The 21,911-nt window shown below is 46.8% G+C and overlaps 1 protein-coding gene across 3 annotated transcripts in view; it reads right to left on the reverse strand.

The window, feature by feature from the left end:
- Positions 1–2,829: 2,829 nt before the first annotated feature.
- LOC149984311 (transcription initiation factor TFIID subunit 2-like) overlaps positions 2,830–21,911 on the reverse strand; it is a 48,316-nt gene continuing 29,234 nt past the window's right edge. Inside the window, exons 18-27 of one of the 3 annotated variants that reach the window (XM_090230661.1) lie at positions 18,989–19,129; positions 18,672–18,782; positions 18,284–18,477; positions 14,780–14,919; positions 12,859–12,928; positions 10,024–10,133; positions 5,848–6,080; positions 5,457–5,639; positions 4,485–4,587; positions 2,830–4,337 (exon numbers count right to left, since the gene is read on the reverse strand). In XM_090230661.1, the coding sequence (XP_090086787.1) occupies positions 4,063–4,337; positions 4,485–4,587; positions 5,457–5,639; positions 5,848–6,080; positions 10,024–10,133; positions 12,859–12,928; positions 14,780–14,919; positions 18,284–18,477; positions 18,672–18,782; positions 18,989–19,129 (1,560 nt within the window). In that variant the 3' untranslated portion in view covers positions 2,830–4,062. Of the gene's footprint in view, positions 4,338–4,484; positions 4,588–4,914; positions 4,969–5,456; positions 5,640–5,847; positions 6,081–10,023; positions 10,134–12,858; positions 12,929–14,779; positions 14,920–18,283; positions 18,478–18,671; positions 18,783–18,988; positions 19,130–21,911 lie in introns of those variants that run through there. The other 2 variants (XM_090230662.1, XR_016494946.1) reach the window with 2 other exon arrangements.

Below are 21,911 nucleotides of genomic sequence, written 5' to 3' on the forward strand. Positions count from 1 at the left end.
CTGGACTGAGTTGTACCATAACTAACCCTGGACTGAGTTTACCATAACTAACCCTGGTTCTAACCCTGGTTCTAACACTGGACTGAGTTGTACCATAACTAACCCCGGTTCTAACACTGGTTCTAACACTGGACTGAGTTGTACCATAACTAACCCCGGTTCTAACACTGGGCTGAGTTGTACCATAACTAACCCTGGTTCTAACACTGGACTGAGTTGTACCATAACTAACCCCGGTTCTAACCCTGGTTCTAACACTGGACTGAGTTGTACCATAACTAACCCTGGTTCTAACACTGGACTGAGTTGTACCATAACTAACCCCTGGTGCTTTCTGCCTCCAGGACAGACCACACAGGATTTGGCAGAGTCGGTGGAGGACTGGAGCGCCATTGGTTTGTTGCCAATACATACGTTTGTTTTGTCATTCAGGGTTTGATGAGGGAAACAACAAATCAAATGTAAAAATGTATATTGTTGCAGATATGGGAAGATTCCAGAGTAGATTATTATACTCAACCTGACAAGAATGTGATTACTGAGTTCAAATGGAAACGGAGCAAACATGACAAGAAACTCACCAATTTGGGACATGTGAGGAGATTAGGTCAAGAACCAGAGCACTGAAAGATGTTACTGGGCCGAGCAGTGAGGTAGTCGTTAGTCGTTACTACCCGGCAGTGAGGTAGTAGTTACTGTGCTGGGCAGTGAGGTAGTCGTTACTGGGCTGGGCAGTGAGGTAGTCGTTAGTCGTTACTGGGCCGGTCAGTGAGGTAGTCGTTACTGGGCCGGGCAGTGAGGTAGTTGTTACTGGGCCGGGCAGTGGGGTAGTCGTTACTGGGCCGGGCAGTGAGGTAGTCGTTACTGGGCCGGCAGTGAGGTAGTCGTTACTGGGCCGGGCAGTGAGGTAGTCGTTACTGGGCCGGCAGTGAGGTAGTTGTTACTGGGCCGGGCAGTGAGGTAGTCGTTAGTCGTTACTGGGCCGGGCAGTGAGATAGTCGTTACTGAGCCGGGCAGTGAGGTAGTCGTTAGTCGTTACTGGGCCGGCAGTGAGGTAGTCGTTAGTCGTTACTGGGCCGGGCAGTGAGGTAGTCTTCACTGGGCCGGCAGTGAGGTAGTCGTTACTGGGCCGGGCAGTGAGGTAGTCGTTAGTCGTTAGTGGGCCGGCAGTGAGGTAGTCGTTAGTCGTTACTGGGCCGGCAGTGAGGTAGTCCTTAGTCGTTACTGGGCCGGGCAGTGAGGTAGTCTTCACTGGGCCGGCAGTGAGGTAGTCGTTACTGGGCCGGGCAGTGAGGTAGTCGTTAGTCGTTAGTGGGCCGGCAGTGAGGTAGTCGTTAGTCGTTACTGGGCCGGTAGTGAGGTAGTCGTTAGTCGTTACTGGGCCGGCAGTGAGGTAGTCGTTAGTCGTTACTGGGCCGGGCAGTGAGGTAGTCGTTAGTCGTTACTGGGCCGGGCAGTGAGGTAGTCGTTAGTCGTTACTGGGCCGGGCAGTGAGGTAGTCGTTACTGGGCCGGGCAGTGAGGTAGTCGTTACTGGGCCGGGCAGTGAGGTAGTCGTTACTGGGCCGGCAGTGAGGTAGTCGTTAGTCGTTACTGGGCCGGCAGTGAGGTAGTCGTTAGTCGTTACTGGGCCGGCAGTGAGGTAGTCGTTAGTCGTTACTGGGCCGGGCAGTGAGGTAGTCTTTACTGGGCCGGGCAGTGAGGTAGTCGTTACTGGGCCGGGCAGTGAGGTAGTCGTTACTGGGCCGGGCAGTGAGGTAGTCGTTACTGGGCCGGCAGTGAGGTAGTCGTTAGTCGTTACTGGGCCGGCAGTGAGGTAGTCGTTAGTCGTTACTGGGCCGGCAGTGAGGTAGTCGTTAGTCGTTACTGGGCCGGGCAGTGAGGTAGTCTTTACTGGGCCGGGCAGTGAGGTAGTCGTTACTGGGCCGGCAGTGAGGTAGTCGTTACTGGGCCGGGCAGTGAGGTAGTCGTTACTGGGCCGGCAGTGAGGTAGTCGTTACTGGGCCGGCAGTGAGGTAGTCGTTACTGGGCCGGGCAGTGAGGTAGTCGTTACTGGGCCGGCAGTGAGGTAGTCATTACTGGGCCGGGCAGTGAGGTAGTCGTTACTGGGCCGGCAGTGAGGTAGTCGTTACTGGGCCGGCAGTAGGTAGTCGTTACTGGGCCGGCAGTGAGGTAGTCGTTAGTCGTTACTGGGCCGGACAGTGAGGTAGTCGTTACTGGGCCGGGCAGTGAGTGAGGTAGTCGTTAGTCGTTACTGGGCCGGGCAGTGAGGTAGTCATTACTGGGCCGGCAGTGAGGTAGTCGTTACTGGGCCGGCAGTGAGGTAGTCGTTACTGGGCCGGGCAGTGGTTAGTCGTTACTGGGCCGGGCAGTGAGGTAGTCGTTACTGGGCCGGCAGTGAGGTAGTCGTTAGTCGTTACTGGGCCGGGCAGTGAGGTAGTCGTTACTGGGCCGGGCAGTGGTTAGTCGTTACTGGGCCGGGCAGTGAGGTAGTCGTTACTGGGCCGGCAGTGAGGTAGTCGTTACTGGGCCGGGCAGTGAGGTAGTCGTTACTGGGCCGGGCAGTGGTTAGTCGTTACTGGGCCGGGCAGTGAGGTAGTCATTACTGGGCCGGCAGTGAGGTAGTCGTTACTGGGCCGGGGAGTGAGGTAGTCGTTACTGGGCCGGGCAGTGAGGTAGTCGTTAGTCGTTACTCTGCCTTTTGTGGTTGGGAGCAATTATTCAAAGTTTATGCTCTTGGTTATTACATTCTTGGTATACAACATTTCAAAGCGTAATTGTTGTTATATATTGAGCGTTAATTGAAGAAAATGAATAAAAACACACATTCTTGACTTCAGAAGGTTTATTTTCCAACATCTTTATGATAATGTAGTCATGTCCAACCTAGATGAAAAGGTTCCAACACAACTGGAGTACATCATGAATAAAGAACAGAACAGTTACTGATTGGGTGAGGGACAAGGAGACCATCCACAATCTAGTTACTGATTGGGTGAGGGACAAGAAGGACACAATCTAATGACTTTAACAGTAAAAACAACAGTTAAAACATGCATGGTTAGAAACAGTGCCATATGAATGCAATAGAAACAGGTATAGAACAACCCAATGACTCTTCAGTATGGTGATGTCATACAGGGCAGCAATTAGGCTATTAGTCACGGCTACATCCAAAATGGCACCCTATTCCCAATAAAATGCACTACTTTTGACCAGAGCCGTATGGGCCCTGGTCAAACATAGTGTACTATATAACGAATAGGGTGCGGTTTAGAACGCAAAACAGTCATGGTCTACTGCAGGTCCGCCTAATTAGAGACAATTTATATTTTACTATAAATTCTACATCCTACACGTTTAGAAACATCTCATTCTTGATTCTGCCATCTTTGAATTGATTGGGTCTCTGAACGAGAGTGGAATTTCTCCTCTTAGTTTAATTGCAGGGTTAAAGTAAACCTGTAAGTCCATGTCCAGGGCAACGTGGGGGAAAGTCTAGTGGCAGTCTGTGAGACCAGGTTCAACAGGCTGAAGAGGTTCCCTTGTGAGGACGCACAGCCACTAACTGAAAATGTTGTTGATGATGGTAGGAGACAGACAGGTTCGGGCACAGCCAGAAGTGTGTGTGTGTGGTGGGTGTGTATGTGTGTGGTTAAGGTGATTGGAGACTGGGATGCTTTTAAAACCAAAGGGCTCCCTTCTGGAGAGGCCCACAGGTCTGCCTCTCTGTGTGGTTAATGAAGACGTCACAGAATGTCGGTTAGGCTACACACATTCCTACACTAACTGCAGGGCCAGCCCTGGATCCACACTGAATATTGCTCCATTTTCCAAATTCAAACTAAACTTAGCTCTGAAACAGAAATATTTAGTGTGGATTCCAGGCTAGTTGACACGCAGCAAACCAGTAAGGTCTATTCAGAGGAGTTGAACCACTGACAGTTGGAGTCTAGTCTTGAGGATGATGTTTCACAGCTCAGTCAGACATGGATGGAGACCTCACGGAGCGTCCACTAGCAGGGCTGTTACTGAAGGACCAACCAGGAGGCAGAGCTGTGTTCTAGTCAGACATGGATGGAGACCTCACGGAGCGTCCACTAGCAGGGCTGTTACTGAAGGCATGGGAGTCCCTCTCCTTGTCTTTACTCTCATGTTTGTGTTTGTGTTTGTGTTTGTGCTTCTTCTTCTTCTTCTTCTTGTGCTCGTGGTGGTGGTGGTGATGGTGGTGGTCACCGCTGTGTTTGGAGGAAGAGGTGGACTCTTTGCCGAAGGAAGAAGGTAAGGGGGTGACAGGCAGGGAGAGGACGGCCTGGTCCACGGCTGGAGGTTCCTTACCTGAGGAGGGGAGAGAGGAGACAGGAAGAGACGGATTTAACGTACTGAATGCCAATCAGCTAGAAGTGCATCGTGTTCTTGAAAAAAAAAGGACTAGATTGTCTGAAAGCAGAATGATACGTGCAGGATGTTTGACGGGGTGCTGACCTGGTGTGGATGGCCTCTCCAGGATGTTGAGGTGGTGGTGGATGAACGCCTGGCTGTCATGGGGACTCTCCATGTCAATCTCATCTTCCTCCACGGTGTTGAACTGAAACAACAACATCATCATCAGTCATAACCATCTGATCTCATCTTCCTCCACGGTGTTGAACTGAAACAACAACCTCATCATCAGTCATAACCATCTGATCTCATCTTCCTCCACGGTGTTGAACTGAAACAACAACATCATCATCAGTCATAACCATCTGATCTCATCTTCCTCCACGGTGTTGAACTGAAACAACAACCTCATCATCAGTCATAACCATCTGATCTCATCTTCCTCCACGGTGTTGAACTGAAACAACAACCTCATCATCATCAGTCATAACCATCTGATCTCATCTTCCTCCACGGTGTTGAACTGAAACAACAACCTCATCATCAGTCATAACCATCTGATCTCATCTTCCTCCACGGTGTTGAACTGAAACAACAACCTCATCATCAGTCATAACCATCTGATCTGATCTTCCTCCACGGTGTTGAACTGAAACATCATCATCATCAGTCATAACCATCTGATCTTCCTCCATGGAGTTGAACTGAAACATCATCATCATTCAACACCCTCACAACCCACAGTGATTTGCGTCAAGTCAAATACGATCAGCTATGGGATTGCGCCAGTTGTATTGTATCAGTTTAAAAGGAAAGAGATAGATTAACCCAGACACACTGAGTCCACAGTGGCACCGCTTCAGTCCTCAGGGAAGCCTGAAATGCTTCACACACACTAACACACTAACACATGGACACACACACTAACACATGGACACATTAACACATTAACACACACACACACACACACACATTAACACACACACATTAACACACACACACACTATTGGGTAAAGCCTGCAGTGAAAGCCCAGAACAGTAAAAGCGCCTCCCCACGGTGCTCGAGATCCTTACTCTGATCTTGAATTTTTTACTGGTGTCCTCTTCCTGCAGGACCTGGCCTGGCTCCGGTGAGGACGAGCCCAGCGGGCCAACGACACTGTCCAACTTCCTCTTCAGACCCTGAGGGGGCGGGGCCACACCACTGGACATAGACACGCTGGACACTGTCTCCATGGTGATCAGGCCCTCATCCAGCTAGAGAGGGGAAGGGGAGAGAGAGAGAGAGGGAGGGAAGAGATAGAGGGAGAGAAAGGGAAATTAGTGTTAGAACAAAACTCAGATGAGGTTGACAGAAAAGATTTTAGGTGAAGATTTAATAAGACACAATAAGGCCCAAGTCCCCACTAAAATATCTTAATTATATTAAAAAGGTTAAATCGTTAGTATTTTTTGTTCTTGTTACACTGCTAGTGAAGCCCATGACAGGGATATGAACGCCCATGGTGTTGCCAGTCATCTCTGTGGTGTCTAGTCCCTGTTCAGGCTTGATAGTGGGGTTGAGCACGGCCTTCTTCTCCTTGAGGTTGAGTACCAGGCCCAGCTCGGGCAGGGGCAGGCAGGAGGGACGCGTCAGACCAAACAGAGTGTAGTACAGATTCACCGCGTCACACCGCAACCGCCAGTCATGAGACGTACCTGGGGGAACAGGGTCAGAACACATTCAACTTTACAGCTTCATTCAACTTTACAGCTTCAACCAACTTTACAGCTTCAACCAACTTTACAGCTTCATTCAACTTTACAGCTTCAACTTTACATCTTCAACCAACTTTACAGCTTCAACCAACTTTACAGCTTCAACCAACTTTACAGCTTCAACCAACTTTACAGCTTCAACCAACTTTACAGCTTCAACCAACTTTACAGCTTCAACCAACTTTACAGCTTCAACTTTACATCTTCAACCAACTTTACATCTTCAACTTTACATCTTCAACCAACTTTACATCTTCAACTTTACATCTTCAACTTTACATCTTCAACCAACTTTACAGCTTCAACCAACTTTACAGCTTCAACTTTACATTTTCAACTTTACATCTTCAACTTTACATCTTCAACTTTACATCTTCAACTTTACATCTTCAACTTTACATCTTCAACTTTACATCTTCAACTTTACATCTTCAACCAACTTTACATCTTCAACTTTACATCTTCAACTTTACATCTTCAACTTTACATCTTCAACTTTACATCTTCAACTTTACATCTTCAACTTTACATCTTCAACCAACTTTACAGCTTCAACTTTACATCTTCAACTTTACATCTTCAACTTTACATCTTCAACCAACTTTACATCTTCAACTTTACATCTTCAACTTTACATTTTCAACCAACTTTACATATTCAACTTTACATCTTCAACTTTACATCTTCAACCAACTTTACATCTTCAACTTTACATCTTCAACTTTACATCTTCAACTTTACATCTTCAACCAACTTTACAGCTTCAACCAACTTTACAGCTTCAACTTTACATCTTCAACTTTACATCTTCAACTTTACATCTTCAACCAACTTTACAGCTTCAACTTTACAGCTTCAACCAACTTTACAGCTGGACAAAAGTAATGTTCAGAATATTGTAAAGTTTCACAATTGTTTTCTAAGCCAAGCCAGTGGTAGTAATACCATTGGTATGAATAGAATCACTGATACCGGGTCAAGTTAAATCCATTGGTATGAATGGAATCCCTGATACCGGGTCAAGTTAAATCCATTGGTATGAATGGAATCCCTGATACCGGGTCAAGTTAAATCCATTGGTATGAATGGAATCCCTGATACTGGGTCAAGTTAAATCCATTGGTATGAATGGAATCACTGATACTGGGTCAAAATAAATCCATTGGTATGAATGGAATCACTGATACTGGGTCTAATTAAATCCATTGGTATGAATGGAATCACTGATACCGGGTCAAGTTAAATCCATTGGTATGAATGGAATCACTGATACCGGGTCAAGTTAAATCCATTGGTATGAATGGAATCACTGATACCGCGTCAAGTTAAATCCATTGGTGTGAATGGAATCACTGATACCGTGTCTAGTTAAATCCATAAAAACACAGGAAGCGGTTTAGGAACAGGGCCTTTGTCTTAGAAAAGCTTTGAGAAAACTAGAAATGCACATTGTGCATAAAACTACAGTAGCTTATTCAGTTTCCAGTCATAGTTAGTGTTATCCTGTACATAACATCTGATAAAATAGAGATTAACTGGTACTAACTGGTTTAAATGTAACATAACATATCCTGGCAAGACCTCGTCAGTTGTTTTCCGAGCCAGATGATAATAACAGCGGTGTGAATGTAATCACTGACGTTATGGTGCTGGGAATAATAACACAACCGGCAGATTATCAACGGTTTATTACGGCGAGTCATAAACTGGGTTGGCAACGACAACGACGGTCCACTGCCAACAGTCACAGCCAACCACAGAAGTACATTCAAAACATATGAAATAGTAAGCTACAATAAACAGAACAAGTGTCGCGCCGCCTCAGATCACATCTACAACCCCCCGTGTCGCGCCGCCTCAGATCACATCTACAACCCCCCCTGTCGCGCCGCCTCAGATCACATCTACAACCCCCCGTGTCGCGCCGCCTCAGATCACATCTACAACCCCCCGTGTCGCGCCGCCTCAGATCACATCTACAACCCCCGTGTCGCGCCGCCTCAGATCACATCTACAACCCCCCGTGTCGCGCCGCCTCAGATCACATCTACAACCCCCCGTGTCGCGCCGCCTCAGATCACATCTACAACCCCCCGTGTCGCGCCGCCTCAGATCACATCTACAACCCCCCCCCCTTGTTTGAAAAAAGGTGCTAATTCTTCCAAACGTTACGCAAGTCTTTGAAATAACAGATTTCTGTAAGGGAGGAGGACCGTTTACAGCTCAAACTGGTTTGATGCAACAACACATAATAAATCCATTGTCCAAACTGTCTGTCTGTCTGTCTCCCTCTTTCTGTCTGTCTGTCTGTCTGTCTGTCTGTCTGTCTGTCTCCCTCTTTCTGTGTCTGTCTGTCTCTCTGTCTGTCTCCCTCTTTCTGTGTCTGTCTGTCTGTCTGTCTGTCTGTCTGTCTGTCTCCTTCTTTCTGTGTCTGTCTGTCTGTTTGTCTCCCTCTGTCTGACTGTTAAAGAGAAAACGTCACTCTCTCTTTGAAAAGACATTTCACAACGTTTTGGCACCTTTTGAAACAAGGTTTATATGAGCCTGCTGGGGGGGGGGGGGGTCCGTGTAATGTCACGCTGAACATTTGCTTATAGTTTGTTATTGTAGTGTAATAATGGGTCAGACAGACAGTTGAAGTTAGGACCGAGAACATAATGTAATTCTGGGACGTCCAGAAGTATTGGGACAGTGACACGTCTTCTGGGTTTTTAGCTCTGTATTCCAGCACTTTTGGATTTGAAACGATACAATGACTACGAGACTATGAGGTTAAAGTGCAAACGTCGAATTCGACAGTTGTGCAACTCTTACCATCACAAACATTGATCAATTACTGTTGGGGTTAGCTAATTACACACATGGATTTGATTTGTGGGCAGTAACTCCGTCTCTGACTGGATATCACTCCAGGTTGGGGGTTTGACTAGCCAGGCCTGAGTGGATATCACACCAGCCCAGGTGGAGTTTTGACTAGCTAGGCCTGAGTGGATATCACACCAGCCCAGGTGGAGTTTTGACTAGCCAGGCCTGAGTGGATATCACACCAGCCCAGGTGGAGTTTTGACTAGCTAGGCCTGAGTGGATATCACACCAGCCCAGGTGGGGGTTTGACTAGCCAGGCCTGAGTGGATATCACACCAGCCCAGGTGGGGGTTTGACTAGCCAGGCCTGAGTGGATATCACACCAGCCCAGGTTGGGGGTTTGACTAGCCAGGCCTGAGTGGATATCACACCAGCCCAGGTGGAGTTTTGACTAGCCAGGCCTGAGTGGATATCACACCAGCCCAGGTTGGGGGTTTGACTAGCCAGGCCTGAGTGGATATCACACCAGCCCAGGTGGAGTTTTGACTAGCTAGGCCTGAGTGGATATCACACCAGCCCAGGTGGAGTTTTGACTAGCCAGGCCTGAGTGGATATCACACCAGCCCAGGTGGAGTTTTGACTAGCTAGGCCTGAGTGGATATCACACCAGCCCAGGTGGGGGTTTGACTAGCCAGGCCTGAGTGGATATCACACCAGCCCAGGTGGGGGTTTGACTAGCCAGGCCTGAGAGGATATCACACCAGCCCCAGGTGGGGGTTTGACTAGCCAGGCCTGAGTGGATATCACACCAGCCCCAGGTGGGGGTTTGACTAGCCAGGCCTGAGTGGATATCACACCAGCCCCATGTGGGGGTTTGACTAGCCAGGCCTGGTGGTCTCTGTCTGTACTGTGTCTCATCAGGTTTGAATAATTAGGTCTGATCTTAAATGGCACCCTATTTGCTACATAGTACACTACTTTTAGTCCAGAGCCCTATGTAGAAGATTTGTGGTCTCCGGTCAAACGTAGTGCACTACATAGGGAATAGGGTGCCATTTAAGATGCACTAAGGTCTCACCTGAGTTCATGAGTTTCCACAGCTGGTCGACCAGAGCCTCGTTGCAGAGTGGAGACTCGGCTGCTTTGGTGAAGGGAGGGTTTTTACCCAGCATGCTTAGGATCTTGTGTCTGAATGAACATAGAGAAAGTGGAGGTTAACATCCTGTTACTTCACAGCCGCAGACCATCAGATAACACCTTTCCCTGACAAACCATCACATAACAACTTTCCCTGACAAACCATCACATAACACCTTTCCCTGACAAACCATCACATAACACCTTTCCTGGGACAAACCATCACATAACACCTTTCCCTGACAAACCATCACATAACACCTTTCCTGGGACAAACCATCACATAACACCTTCCCTGGGACAAACCATCACATAACACCTTTCCTGGGACAAACCATCACATAACACCTTTCCCTGACAAACCATCACATAACACCTTTCCTGGGACAAACCATCACATAACACCTTTCCCTGACAAACCATCACATAACACCTTTCCTGGGACAAACCATCACATAACACCTTTCCCTGACAAACCATCACATAACACCTTTCCTGGGACAAACCATCACATAACACCTTTCCTGGGACAAACCATCACATAACACCTTTCCTGGGACAAACCATAACATAACACCTTTCCTGGGACAAACCATCACATAACACCTTGCCTGGGACAGACCATCACATAACACCTTTCCCTGACAAACCATCACATAACACCTTTCCTGGGACAAACCATCACATAACACCTTTCCTGGGACAAACCATCAAATAACACCTTTCCTGGGACAAATCATCACATAACACCTTTCCCTGACAAACCATCACATAACACCTTTCCTGGGACAAACCATCACATAACACCTTTCCTGGGACAAACCATCACATAACACCTTTCCCTGGACAAACCATCACATAACACCTTTCCCTGACAAACCATCACATAACACCTTTCCTGGGACAAACCATCACATAACACCTTTCCTGGGACAAACCATCACATAACACCTTTCCTGGGACAAACCATCACATAACACCTTTCCTGGGACAGACCATCACATAACACCTTTCCTGGGACAAACCATCACATAACAACTTTCCCTGACAAACCATCCCATAACACCTTTCCTGGGACAGACCATCACATAACACCTTTCCTGGGACAGACCATCACATAACACCTTTCCTGGGACAAACCATCACATAACACCTTTCCTGGGACAAACCATCACATAACACCTTTCCTGGGACAAACCATCCCATAACACCTTTCCCTGACAAACCATCACATAACACCTTTCCCTGACAAACCATCACATAACACCTTTCCTGGGACAGACCATCACATAACACCTTTCCTGGGACAAACCATCACATAACACCTTTCCTGGGACAAACCATCACATAACACCTTTCCCTGACAAACCATCACATAACACCTTTCCTGGGACAAACCATCACATAACACCTTTCCTGGGACAAACCATCACATAACACCTTTCCTGGGACAAACCATCACATAACACCTTTCCCTGGACAAACCATCACATAACACCTTTCCCTGACAAACCATCACATAACACCTTTCCTGGGACAAACCATCACATAACACCTTTCCCTGACAAACCATCACATAACACCTTTCCCTGACAAACCATCACATAACACCTTTCCTGGGACAGACCATCACATAACACCTTTCCTGGGACAGACCATCACATAACACCTTTCCTGGGACAAACCATCACATAACACCTTTCCTGGGACAAACCATCACATAACACCTTTCCTGGGACAAACCATCACATAACACCTTTCCTGGGACAAACCATCACATAACACCTTTCCCTGACAAACCATCACATAACACCTTTCCTGGGACAAACCATCACATAACACCTTTCCTGGGACAAACCATCACATAACACCTTTCCTGGGACAAACCATCACATAACACCTTTCCCTGGACAAACCATCACATAACACCTTTCCCTGACAAACCATCACATAACACCTTTCCTGGGACAAACCATCACATAACACCTTTCCTGGGACAAACCATCACATAACACCTTTCCTGGGACAAACCATCACATAACACCTTTCCTGGGACAAACCATCACATAACACCTTTCCTGGGACAAACCATCACATAACACCTTTCCTGGGACAAACCATCACATAACACCTTTCCCTGACAAACCATCACATAACACCTTTCCTGGGACAAACCATCACATAACACCTTTCCTGGGACAAACCATCACATAACACCTTTCCTGGGACAAACCATCACATAACACCTTTCCCTGGACAAACCATCACATAACACCTTTCCCTGACAAACCATCACATAACACCTTTCCTGGGACAAACCATCACATAACACCTTTCCTGGGACAAACCATCACATAACACCTTTCCTGGGACAAACCATCACATAACACCTTTCCTGGGACAAACCATCACATAACACCTTTCCTGGGACAAACCATCACATAACACCTTTCCTGGGACAGACCATCACATAACACCTTTCCTGGGACATGGCAAATATCCACTAATAAGGGAAACAGGATGTTTCAGGATGAATATATTTAGATTCAAACTGCTGAAGTATCATCAATACATTTCCTCAGACTACGGGTCTAAATTTGTTAATCAGTTGATAAATTCACTGTAACAGTCCTTGTTTTTACGCAGCACTAAATAAACTACCCCGTTGTCTTGCTGCCTTAAGACAAAATGTCCCCATATCCTGAAGCCAGATAAATACATAATGATGCATCTTTATGTATGAGGCCGCCAACCCAACAGACAAAACACACAGTACCTGATGTAGTGAGCCGGGTCATTCTGGACCATGTTGAGCAGCCACTGCAGTTCCACGGAGCTCCTGTCAACTAGCAATAGACAGCATGTTAACACACACACACACACACACACACCTCTGCCCTGACAGCCAGGCAGGGCTGTGAGATTGATTCAATTTGTTTATAATCAGCAGGGATTGTGTGTGGGAGTCAGAGCGTGTTGGAAAGGGATACTCTCTAGGTAGGAGTCAGTGTGATGTTACTACTACACGGTCTGATATACCACGGCTGTCAGCCAATCAGCTAGTGGGCTGTAGCTAGTAGCTACAGCCCACAGAGTGAAACAGACTGATGACTGAGAAAGGTGCCATTCAGTCTGGATGGATATTTAGGGTCAAGATGTTCAACCCCAGAGATTAAAACAGACTGACTGGTGACAGTCTGGATGGATATTTAGGGTCAAGATGTTCAACCCCAGAGATTAAAACAGACTGACTGGTGATGGATGGATATTTAGGGTCAAGATGTTCAACCCCAGAGATTAAAACAGACTGACTGGTGAATCTGGATGGATATTTAGGGTCAAGATGTTCAACCCCAGAGATTAAAACAGACTGACTGGTGACAGTCTGGATGGATATTTAGGGTCAAGATGTTCAACCCCAGAGATTAAAACAGACTGACTGGTGATGGATGGATATTTAGGGTCAAGATGTTCAACCCCAGAGATTAAAACAGACTGACTGGTGACGTCTGGATGGATATTTAGGGTCAAGATGTTCAACCCCAGAGATTAAAACAGACTGACTGGTGATGGATGGATATTTAGGGTCAAGATGTTCAACCCCAGAGAACTAGGCTGTGTGTGAAATGGCACCTCGTCTCCTTGCATTCAGAAAGTATTCAGACCCCCATCCCCTTTATCCACATGTTGTTACGTTACAGCCTGATACTAAAATGGATTACATAGATGTTTATCTACACACAATACCACATAATGACAAAGCGAAAACAGCCCCCCCCCCGCAAAAGGCACCTAAAGACTCTCAGATCATGAGAAACAAGATTCTCTGGTGTGATGAAACCAAGAACGAACTCTCTGGTCTGAATGCCAAGCGTCACGTCTAGAGGAAACCTGGCACCTTCCTTACGGTGAAGCATGGCGGTGGCAGCATCAGGCTGAGGGGATGTTTTTTAGTGGCTGGGAGACTAGTCAGCATCGAGGGAAAGATGAACGGAGCAAAGTACAGAGAGATCCTTGATGAAAACCTGCTCCAGAGCGCTCATGACCTCAGACGGCGGCGAAGGTTCACCTTCCAACAGGACAAGGACCCTAAGTACACAGCCAAGACAATGCAGGAGTGGCTTTTGGGACTAGTCTCTGAACGTCCTTGAGTGGCCCAGCCAGAGCAGCCCACTTTAACCTGATCCAACATCTCTGGAGAGACCTGAAAATAGCTGTGCAGCGACGCTCCTCATCCAACCTGACAGAGCTTGAGAGGATCTGCAGAGAAGAATGGGAGAAACTCCCCAAATACAGGTGTGCCGAGCTTGTAGCGTCACACCCAAGAAGACTCGAGGCTGTAATCGCTGTCAAAGGTGCTTCAACAAAGTACTGCGTAAAATATCTGAATACTTATGCAAATGTGATAGTTATTTATTTTTATTTACAATTTTCAAAAATGTCAACAAAAAAAAAACTGTTTTTGGTTCGTCGTCATGGGTTACTGTGTGTAGATTGATGAGAAAACAAAACAATGTAATACATTTCAGAATAAGGCTGTAATGTAAAACACAATGCGGAAATAGTCAAGTGCACTACTTCTGGTTTCAGCCCTATGGGACTAATTCAAACCCTACGTTGATCTGGCTAAATGTAGTGCACTACATAGGGAATAGGGTGTGTCCTACTCACTTCCCTAGGACTAGTTCGGTGCATACCTCTTGTGTAGTCCACCACAGCTTCCAGCGCTGCCACACGAACATCCACAAAGTGTCCGTATTCTGCATAGGATTTAAACAGAGAGGGGTCACTGGGAATATGACCATTCTTCTGGAGCATCCGGATAGCTCTGAGACAACTGGAGAGAGATGGGGAGAGTGGGTGGAGGAGAGAGAGAGGGGGATGGAGAGAGGGGGGGTGGGTGGAGGAGAGAGAGAGGGGGATGGAGAGAGAGGGGGGATGGCGGAGAGAGAGGGAGGAGAGAGAAGAAAGAAAGAGAAGAAAGAGAGAGCGAGATGGATGGAGGAGAGAGAGAGAGAGAGAGAGAGAGAGAGAGAGCGGGGTCACTCATCTATAAGCCTAAATCAAAGTTCCTGATTTCTAACGCACCAATACCCTTTAGGGTTAAAAGATTTGGAGTTCTACAACTGTAAATCAAAGTAGCAGATTGTGCCTTTGAGGCATTTTGATTGATAAGATCATGCAGGTGGGAAGGTTTCCCCTGGCACTCAACTAGCTTCCTGTACGGGACGTGTTTGGCAATATTTGGGGAGAGGGTACAAGGGCCAAAAAGCCTCCACACCAGCTAGCTCAACAATGACGCTTTGGGTCAACCACTATTTGGTCTTTTATCGATCAACACAATGTAAAGCGGCCAATCAAAACAGACACCAAACACCACCAGCACAACCATTTTACGACCATCATTTACCACCACCACAACCACCACTTACCACCCACATTTACCACCACCACAACCACCACTTACCACCCACATTTACCACCACCACTTATCACCATCTCCATTTACCACCCACATTTACCACCACTACCACTAAACACCACCACTTACGACCCACATTTACCACCACTAAACACCACCACTTACGACCCACATTTACCACCACTAAACACCACCACTTACGACCCACATTTACCACCACTAAACACCACCACTTACGACCCACATTTACCACCACTAAACACCACCATTTACCACCCACATTTACCACCACTAAACATTTACCACCAGCACCATTTACCAGCACCACCATCATTTACCACCCACATTTACCATGCACTATTACTCCACTTCATCCTAACTTCTGTTCTACCGGACAGTGATGGTGTTGCGGTAGCTGGGCAGTAGTGATGATCTCCTCCAGGATGTTTAGTTTAAATAGTATAATGTATAGTGGGTATCTAGAGTAGTGATTATCTCTACCTGACAGTGATGGTGTTGCCGTAACTGGGCAGTAGTGATGATCTCCTCCAGGATGTTTAGTTTATATAGTATAATGTATAGTGGGTATCTAGAGTAGTGATTATCTCTACCTGACAGTGATGGTGTTGCCGTAGCTGGGCAGTAGTGATGATCTCCTCCAGGATGTTTAGTTTATATAGTATAATGTATAGTGGGTATCTAGAGTAGTGATTATCTCTACCTGACAGTGACGGTGTTGCCGTAACTGGGCAGTAGTGATGATCTCCTCCAGGATGTTTAGTTTATATAGTATAATGTATAGTGGGTATCTAGAGTAGTGATTATCTCTACCTGACAGTGACGGTGTTGCCGTAACTGGGCAGTAGTGATGATCTCCTCCAGGATGTTTAGTTTATATAGTATATTGGTATCTAGAGTAGTGATTATCTCTACCTGACAGTGATGGTGTTGCGGTAGCTGGGCAGTAGTGATGATCTCCTCCAGGATGTTTAGTTTATATAGTATAATGTATAGTGGGTATCTAGAGTAGTGATTATCTCTACCTGACAGTGATGGTGTTGCGGTAGCTGGGCAGTAGGGATGATCTCCTCCAGGATGTTTAGTTTATATAGTATAATGTATAGTGGGTATCTATAGTAGTGATTATCTCTACCTGACAGTGATGGTGTTGCGGTAACTGGGCAGTAGTGATGATCTCCTCCAGGATGTTTAGTTTATATAGTATAATGTATAGTGGGTATCTAGAGTAGTGATTATCTCTACCTGACAGTGACGGTGTTGCCGTAACTGGGCAGTAGTGATGATCTCCTCCAGGATGTTTAGTTTATATAGTATAATGTATAGTGGGTATCTAGAGTAGTGATTATCTCTACCTGACAGTGATGGTGTTGCGGTAGCTGGGCAGTAGTGATGATCTCCTCCAGGATGTTTAGTTTATATAGTATAATGTATAGTGGGTATCTAGAGTAGTGATTATCTCTACCTGACAGTGATGGTGTTGCGGTAGCTGGGCTGTAGTGATGATCTCCTCCAGGATGTTTAGTTTATATAGTATAATGTATAGTGGGTATCTATAGTAGTGATTATCTCTACCTGACAGTGATGGTGTTGCAGTAGCTGGGCTGTAGTGATGATCTCCTCCAGGATGTTTAGTTTATATAGTATAATGTATAGTGGGTATCTAGAGTAGTGATTATCTCTACCTGACAGTGATGGTGTTGCCGTAGCTGGGCTGTAGTGATGATCTCCTCCAGGATGTTTAGTTTATATAGTATAATGTATAGTGGGTATCTAGAGTAGTGATTATCTCTACCTGACAGTGATGGTGTTGCGGTAGTTGGGCAGTAGTGATGATCTCCTCCAGGATGTTTAGTTTATATAGTATAATGTATAGTGGGTATCTATAGTAGTGATTATCTCTACCTGACAGTGATGGTGTTGCCGTAGCTGGGCTGTAGTGATGATCTCCTCCAGGATGTTTAGTTTATATAGTATAATGTATAGTGGGTATCTATAGTAGTGATTATCTCTACCTGACAGTGATGGTATTGCGGTAGCTGGGCCGTACTGATGATCTCCTCCAGGATGTTTAGTTTATATAGTATAATGTATAGTGGGTATCTAGAGTAGTGATTATCTCTACCTGACAGTGATGGTGTTGCGGTAGCTGGGCTGTAGTGATGATCTCCTCCAGGATGTTTAGTTTATATAGTATAATGTATAGTGGGTATCTATAGTAGTGATTATCTCTACCTGACAGTGATGGTGTTGCCGTAACTGGGCAGTAGTGATGATCTCCTCCAGGATGTTTAGTTTATATAGTATATTGGTATCTATAGTAGTGATTATCTCTACCTGACAGTGATGGTGTTGCGGTAGCTGGGCTGTAGTGATGATCTCCTCCAGGATGTTTAGTTTATATAGTATAATGTATAGTGGGTATCTATAGTAGTGATTATCTCTACCTGACAGTGATGGTGTTGCGGTAGCTGGGCAGTAGGGATGATCTCCTCCAGGATGTTTAGTTTATATAGTATATTGGTATCTAGAGTAGTGATTATCTCTACCTGACAGTGATGGTGTTGCGGTAGCTGGGCAGTAGTGATGATCTCCTCCAGGATGTTTAGTTTATATAGTATAATGGTATCTAGAGTAGTGATTATCTCTACCTGACAGTGATGGTGTTGCGGTAGCTGGGCAGTAGTGATGATCTCCTCCAGGATGTTTAGTTTATATAGTATCATATATAGTGGGTATCTAGAGTAGTGATTATCTCTACCTGACAGTGATGGTGTTGCGGTAGCTGGGCAGTAGTTTCTCCATGTTAAGAGACCGTGTGATCTCCTCCAGGATGAGGCGTACGTCTCCGTTGAGGTTGTCCACGGTGCGCACCTCGTTACTGATGCTGATGGCCGGGGTCAGGGAGTTGGTGAGGGCGTCAATCAGCTCGGCACGGTAGTAGTTGTCGGAGAACTAGGAAAAAGAGAAGGGCAACAACATTAAAGTGCCTGGTCAGTGTGGCCCAGTGGTCAGCACAACCAACTCCAGAACACCATACAGAATTACCAACGATGGCGACCCCTGGTCCAACACTCTCTGAACGGTTCATCTCCTTCACCCTGTCCCCTTCTAATCATTGGTCACAACAAAACAAACCCCCATCTCACCTTGTTCTTCCTGTTGTCGTTGTACTTGATGAGGTCCAGGATGAAGTTGAGGACGTCTTTGGGACAGAGGTTCTGGATGTCTCTGAGCTGAGCCATGGCTACAGGCATGGTCTAGGTACAGATCAAACACAGCTCATTACAGATTTCTTGCAATTTCCAAGGAAACTGATTCAGATTTTTTCTGCCATTGTTTCCTAAAGGTTTAGGTTCTGTGACGAAGTAAAAACCTCTAGTGTGTAACTGGTATCCCATGACTGATCAGATATTTAAACAGACAGACTTAGTCTCGTGATCTACGTTAAGGTGATGTGTGATACCTTCTGTAGGAAGTAGCTCTGGAAGCTGATGAAGGTGTTGGTCTTGACGATGTTTGGACAGCTCTTACAGCAGAACATTCTGGTGAACAGAGACTTCATGGCTGGAGGACCGGTCCAGGTGCTCATCATGGAGTTGGCGATCTATGAATGTTTAAAACAGGAAACACATGATACAGCTTCCTCCTCCTGTTCTATCTGAGCTGATGTGTGACAGCTAGCTCTCCTCCTCCTGTTCTATCTGAGCTGATGTGTGACAGCTAGCTATCCTCCTCCTGTTCTATCTGAGCTGATGTGTGACAGCTAGCTCTCCTCGTCCTGTTCTATCTGAGCTGATGTGTGACAGCTAGCTCTCCTCCTCCTGTTCTATCTTAGCTGATGTGTGACAGCTAGCTATCCTCCTCCTGTTCTATCTTAGCTGATGTGTGACAGCTAGCTCTCCTCCTCCTGTTCTATCTGAGCTGATGTGTGACAGCTAGCTATCCTCCTGTTCTATCTGAGCTGATGTGTGACAGCTAGCTCTCCTCCTCCTGTTCTATCTGAGCTGATGTGTGACAGCTAGCTCTCCTCCTCCTGTTCTATCTGAGCTGATGTGTGACAGCTAGCTATCCTCCTGTTCTATCTGAGCTGATGTGTGACAGCTAGCTCTCCTCCTCCTGTTCTATCTGAGCTGATGTGTGACAGCTAGCTCTCCTCCTCCTGTTCTATCTGAGCTGATGTGTGACAGCTAGCTCTCCTCCTGTTCTATCTGAGCTGATGTGTGACAGCTAGCTCTCCTCCTCCTGTTCTATCTGAGCTGATGTGTGACAGCTAGCTCTCCTCCTGTTCTATCTGAGCTGATGTGTGACAGCTAGCTCTCCTCCTCCTGTTCTATCTGAGCTGATGTGTGACAGCTAGCTATCCTGGTGAACAGGGACGTCACAGAGCAGTGGAGTTCGTTATGTAGACACAGAAGATACTAAATAATAGACGTATTAGCTAGTAATCTAACTAGGATGACACGTGACACTCTGAAGGTGGTTTCCTGGACAAAACGTTGTAATATTCATTTGAAAGTTAACTGCAAGGGGACAAGAGAGTGCAACTATGATTAGATTTTCTAGAGTTCAGAACAATTGGCTTCTAGCAGACTGGCTTCTAGCCTGTTACATTAGGAAGTAACAGAGCAGAGGGTCTCCCTGCTCTCTCTCAGCAGGATGTTAGAGAGAAGCACAGAGCCGAGGGTCTCCCTGCTCTCTCTCAGCAGGATATTAGAGAGAAGGACAGAGCCGAGGGTCTCCCTGCTCTCTCTCAGCAGGATATTAGAGAGAAGGACAGAGCCGAGGGTCTCCCTGCTCTCTCTCAGCAGGATATTAGAGAGAAGGACAGAGCCGAGGGTCTCCCTGCTCTCTCTCAGCAGGATATTAGAGAGAAGCACAGAGCCGAGGGTATCCCTGCTCTCTCTCAGCAGGATGTTAGAGAGAAGGACAGAGCCGAGGGTCTCCCTGCTCTCTCTCAGCAGGATATTAGAGAGAAGGACAGAGCCGAGGGTCTCCCTGCTCTCTCTCAGCAGGATATTAGAGAGAAGGACAGAGCCGAGGGTCTCCCTGCTCTCTCTCAGCAGGATGTTAGAGAGAAGGACAGAGCCGAGGGTCTCCCTGCTCTCTCTCAGCAGGATGTTAGAGAGAAGGACAGAGCTGAGGGTCTCTCAGCAGGATGTTAGAGAGAAGGACAGAGCTGAGGGTCTCCCTGCTCTCTCTCAGCAGGATATTAGAGAGAAGCACAGAGCCGGGGGTCTCCCTGCTCTCTCTCAGCAGGATGTTAGAGAGAAAGACAGAGCCGAGGGTCTCCCTGCTCTCTCTCTCAGCAGGATATTAGAGAGAAGGACAGAGCCGAGGGTCTCCCTGCTCTCTCTCAGCAGGATATTAGAGAGGAGGACAGAGCCGAGGGTCTCCCTGCTCTCTCTCAGCAGGATGTTAGAGAGAAGGACAGAGCTGAGGGTCTCCCTGCTCTCTCTCAGCAGGATATTAGAGAGAAGGACAGAGCCGAGGGTCTCCCTGCGCTCTCTCAGCTGGATGTTAGAGAGAAGGACAGAGGTGAGGGTCTCCCAGCAGGATATTAGAGAGAAGGACAGAGCAGAGGGTCTCCCTGCTCTCTCTCAGCAGGATGTTAGAGAGAAGGACAGAGCCGAGGGTCTCCCTGCTCTCTCTCAGCAGGATGTTAGAGAGAAGGACAGAGCCGAGGGTCTCCCTGCTCTCTCTCTCAGCAGGATATTAGAGAGAAGGACAGAGCCGAGGGTCTCCCTGCTCTCTCTCAGCAGGATATTAGAGAGAAGGACAGAGCCGAGGGTCTCCCTGCTCTCTCTCAGCAGGATATTAGAGAGAAGCACAGAGCCGAGGGTCTCCCTACAGGGCTGGGGCGAGCGGTCAGGATGTTGTCATTTTTCAGCAAGGTAAACACAAGGCCCTGGGGTGGACGGGTGTGTGTATATGTGAGTGTGTGTATCTAAGTGCGGGTGTGTGGACTCTGCTTGGGACTTGCCCCTAAGCCTTTCCTGCCGGCTCCCACTCATTCAACAAAGGCAGCCTATCACCGGCCTGCCAAGGCTATCAGGGGTACCTGTTAACATCCTGTTAACATCAACTAGCTAAATTCAATTCTGGAAGCCAATGAAACCATGAAATGAAATAACCATGGAACTCCACATTTAAATAAAATATGGATTCAGGCGACAATATTATAAATGGAGGAAATTAAATCGGATATGGGGGGGGGGGGGGGGTTGATGGATAAAGCAAAAACAATCCACAGGATAACGTTCTACAGGGGTTGTCGAATTGGGTTTTAAAAGAAGAACGAAGACTAGGAAGGTGGGTGGCCTCCTGCCACAGCAGTCCCCTTGGCTTAGAAATGAAAGGAATGATGTGCTCAACTCTGGACTCATCAC

Source organism: Oncorhynchus mykiss, chromosome 3, assembly GCF_057628025.1.
Source record: "Oncorhynchus mykiss isolate SJ-2025 chromosome 3, ASM5762802v1, whole genome shotgun sequence".
Classification (NCBI taxonomy): Eukaryota; Metazoa; Chordata; class Actinopteri; order Salmoniformes; family Salmonidae; genus Oncorhynchus; species Oncorhynchus mykiss.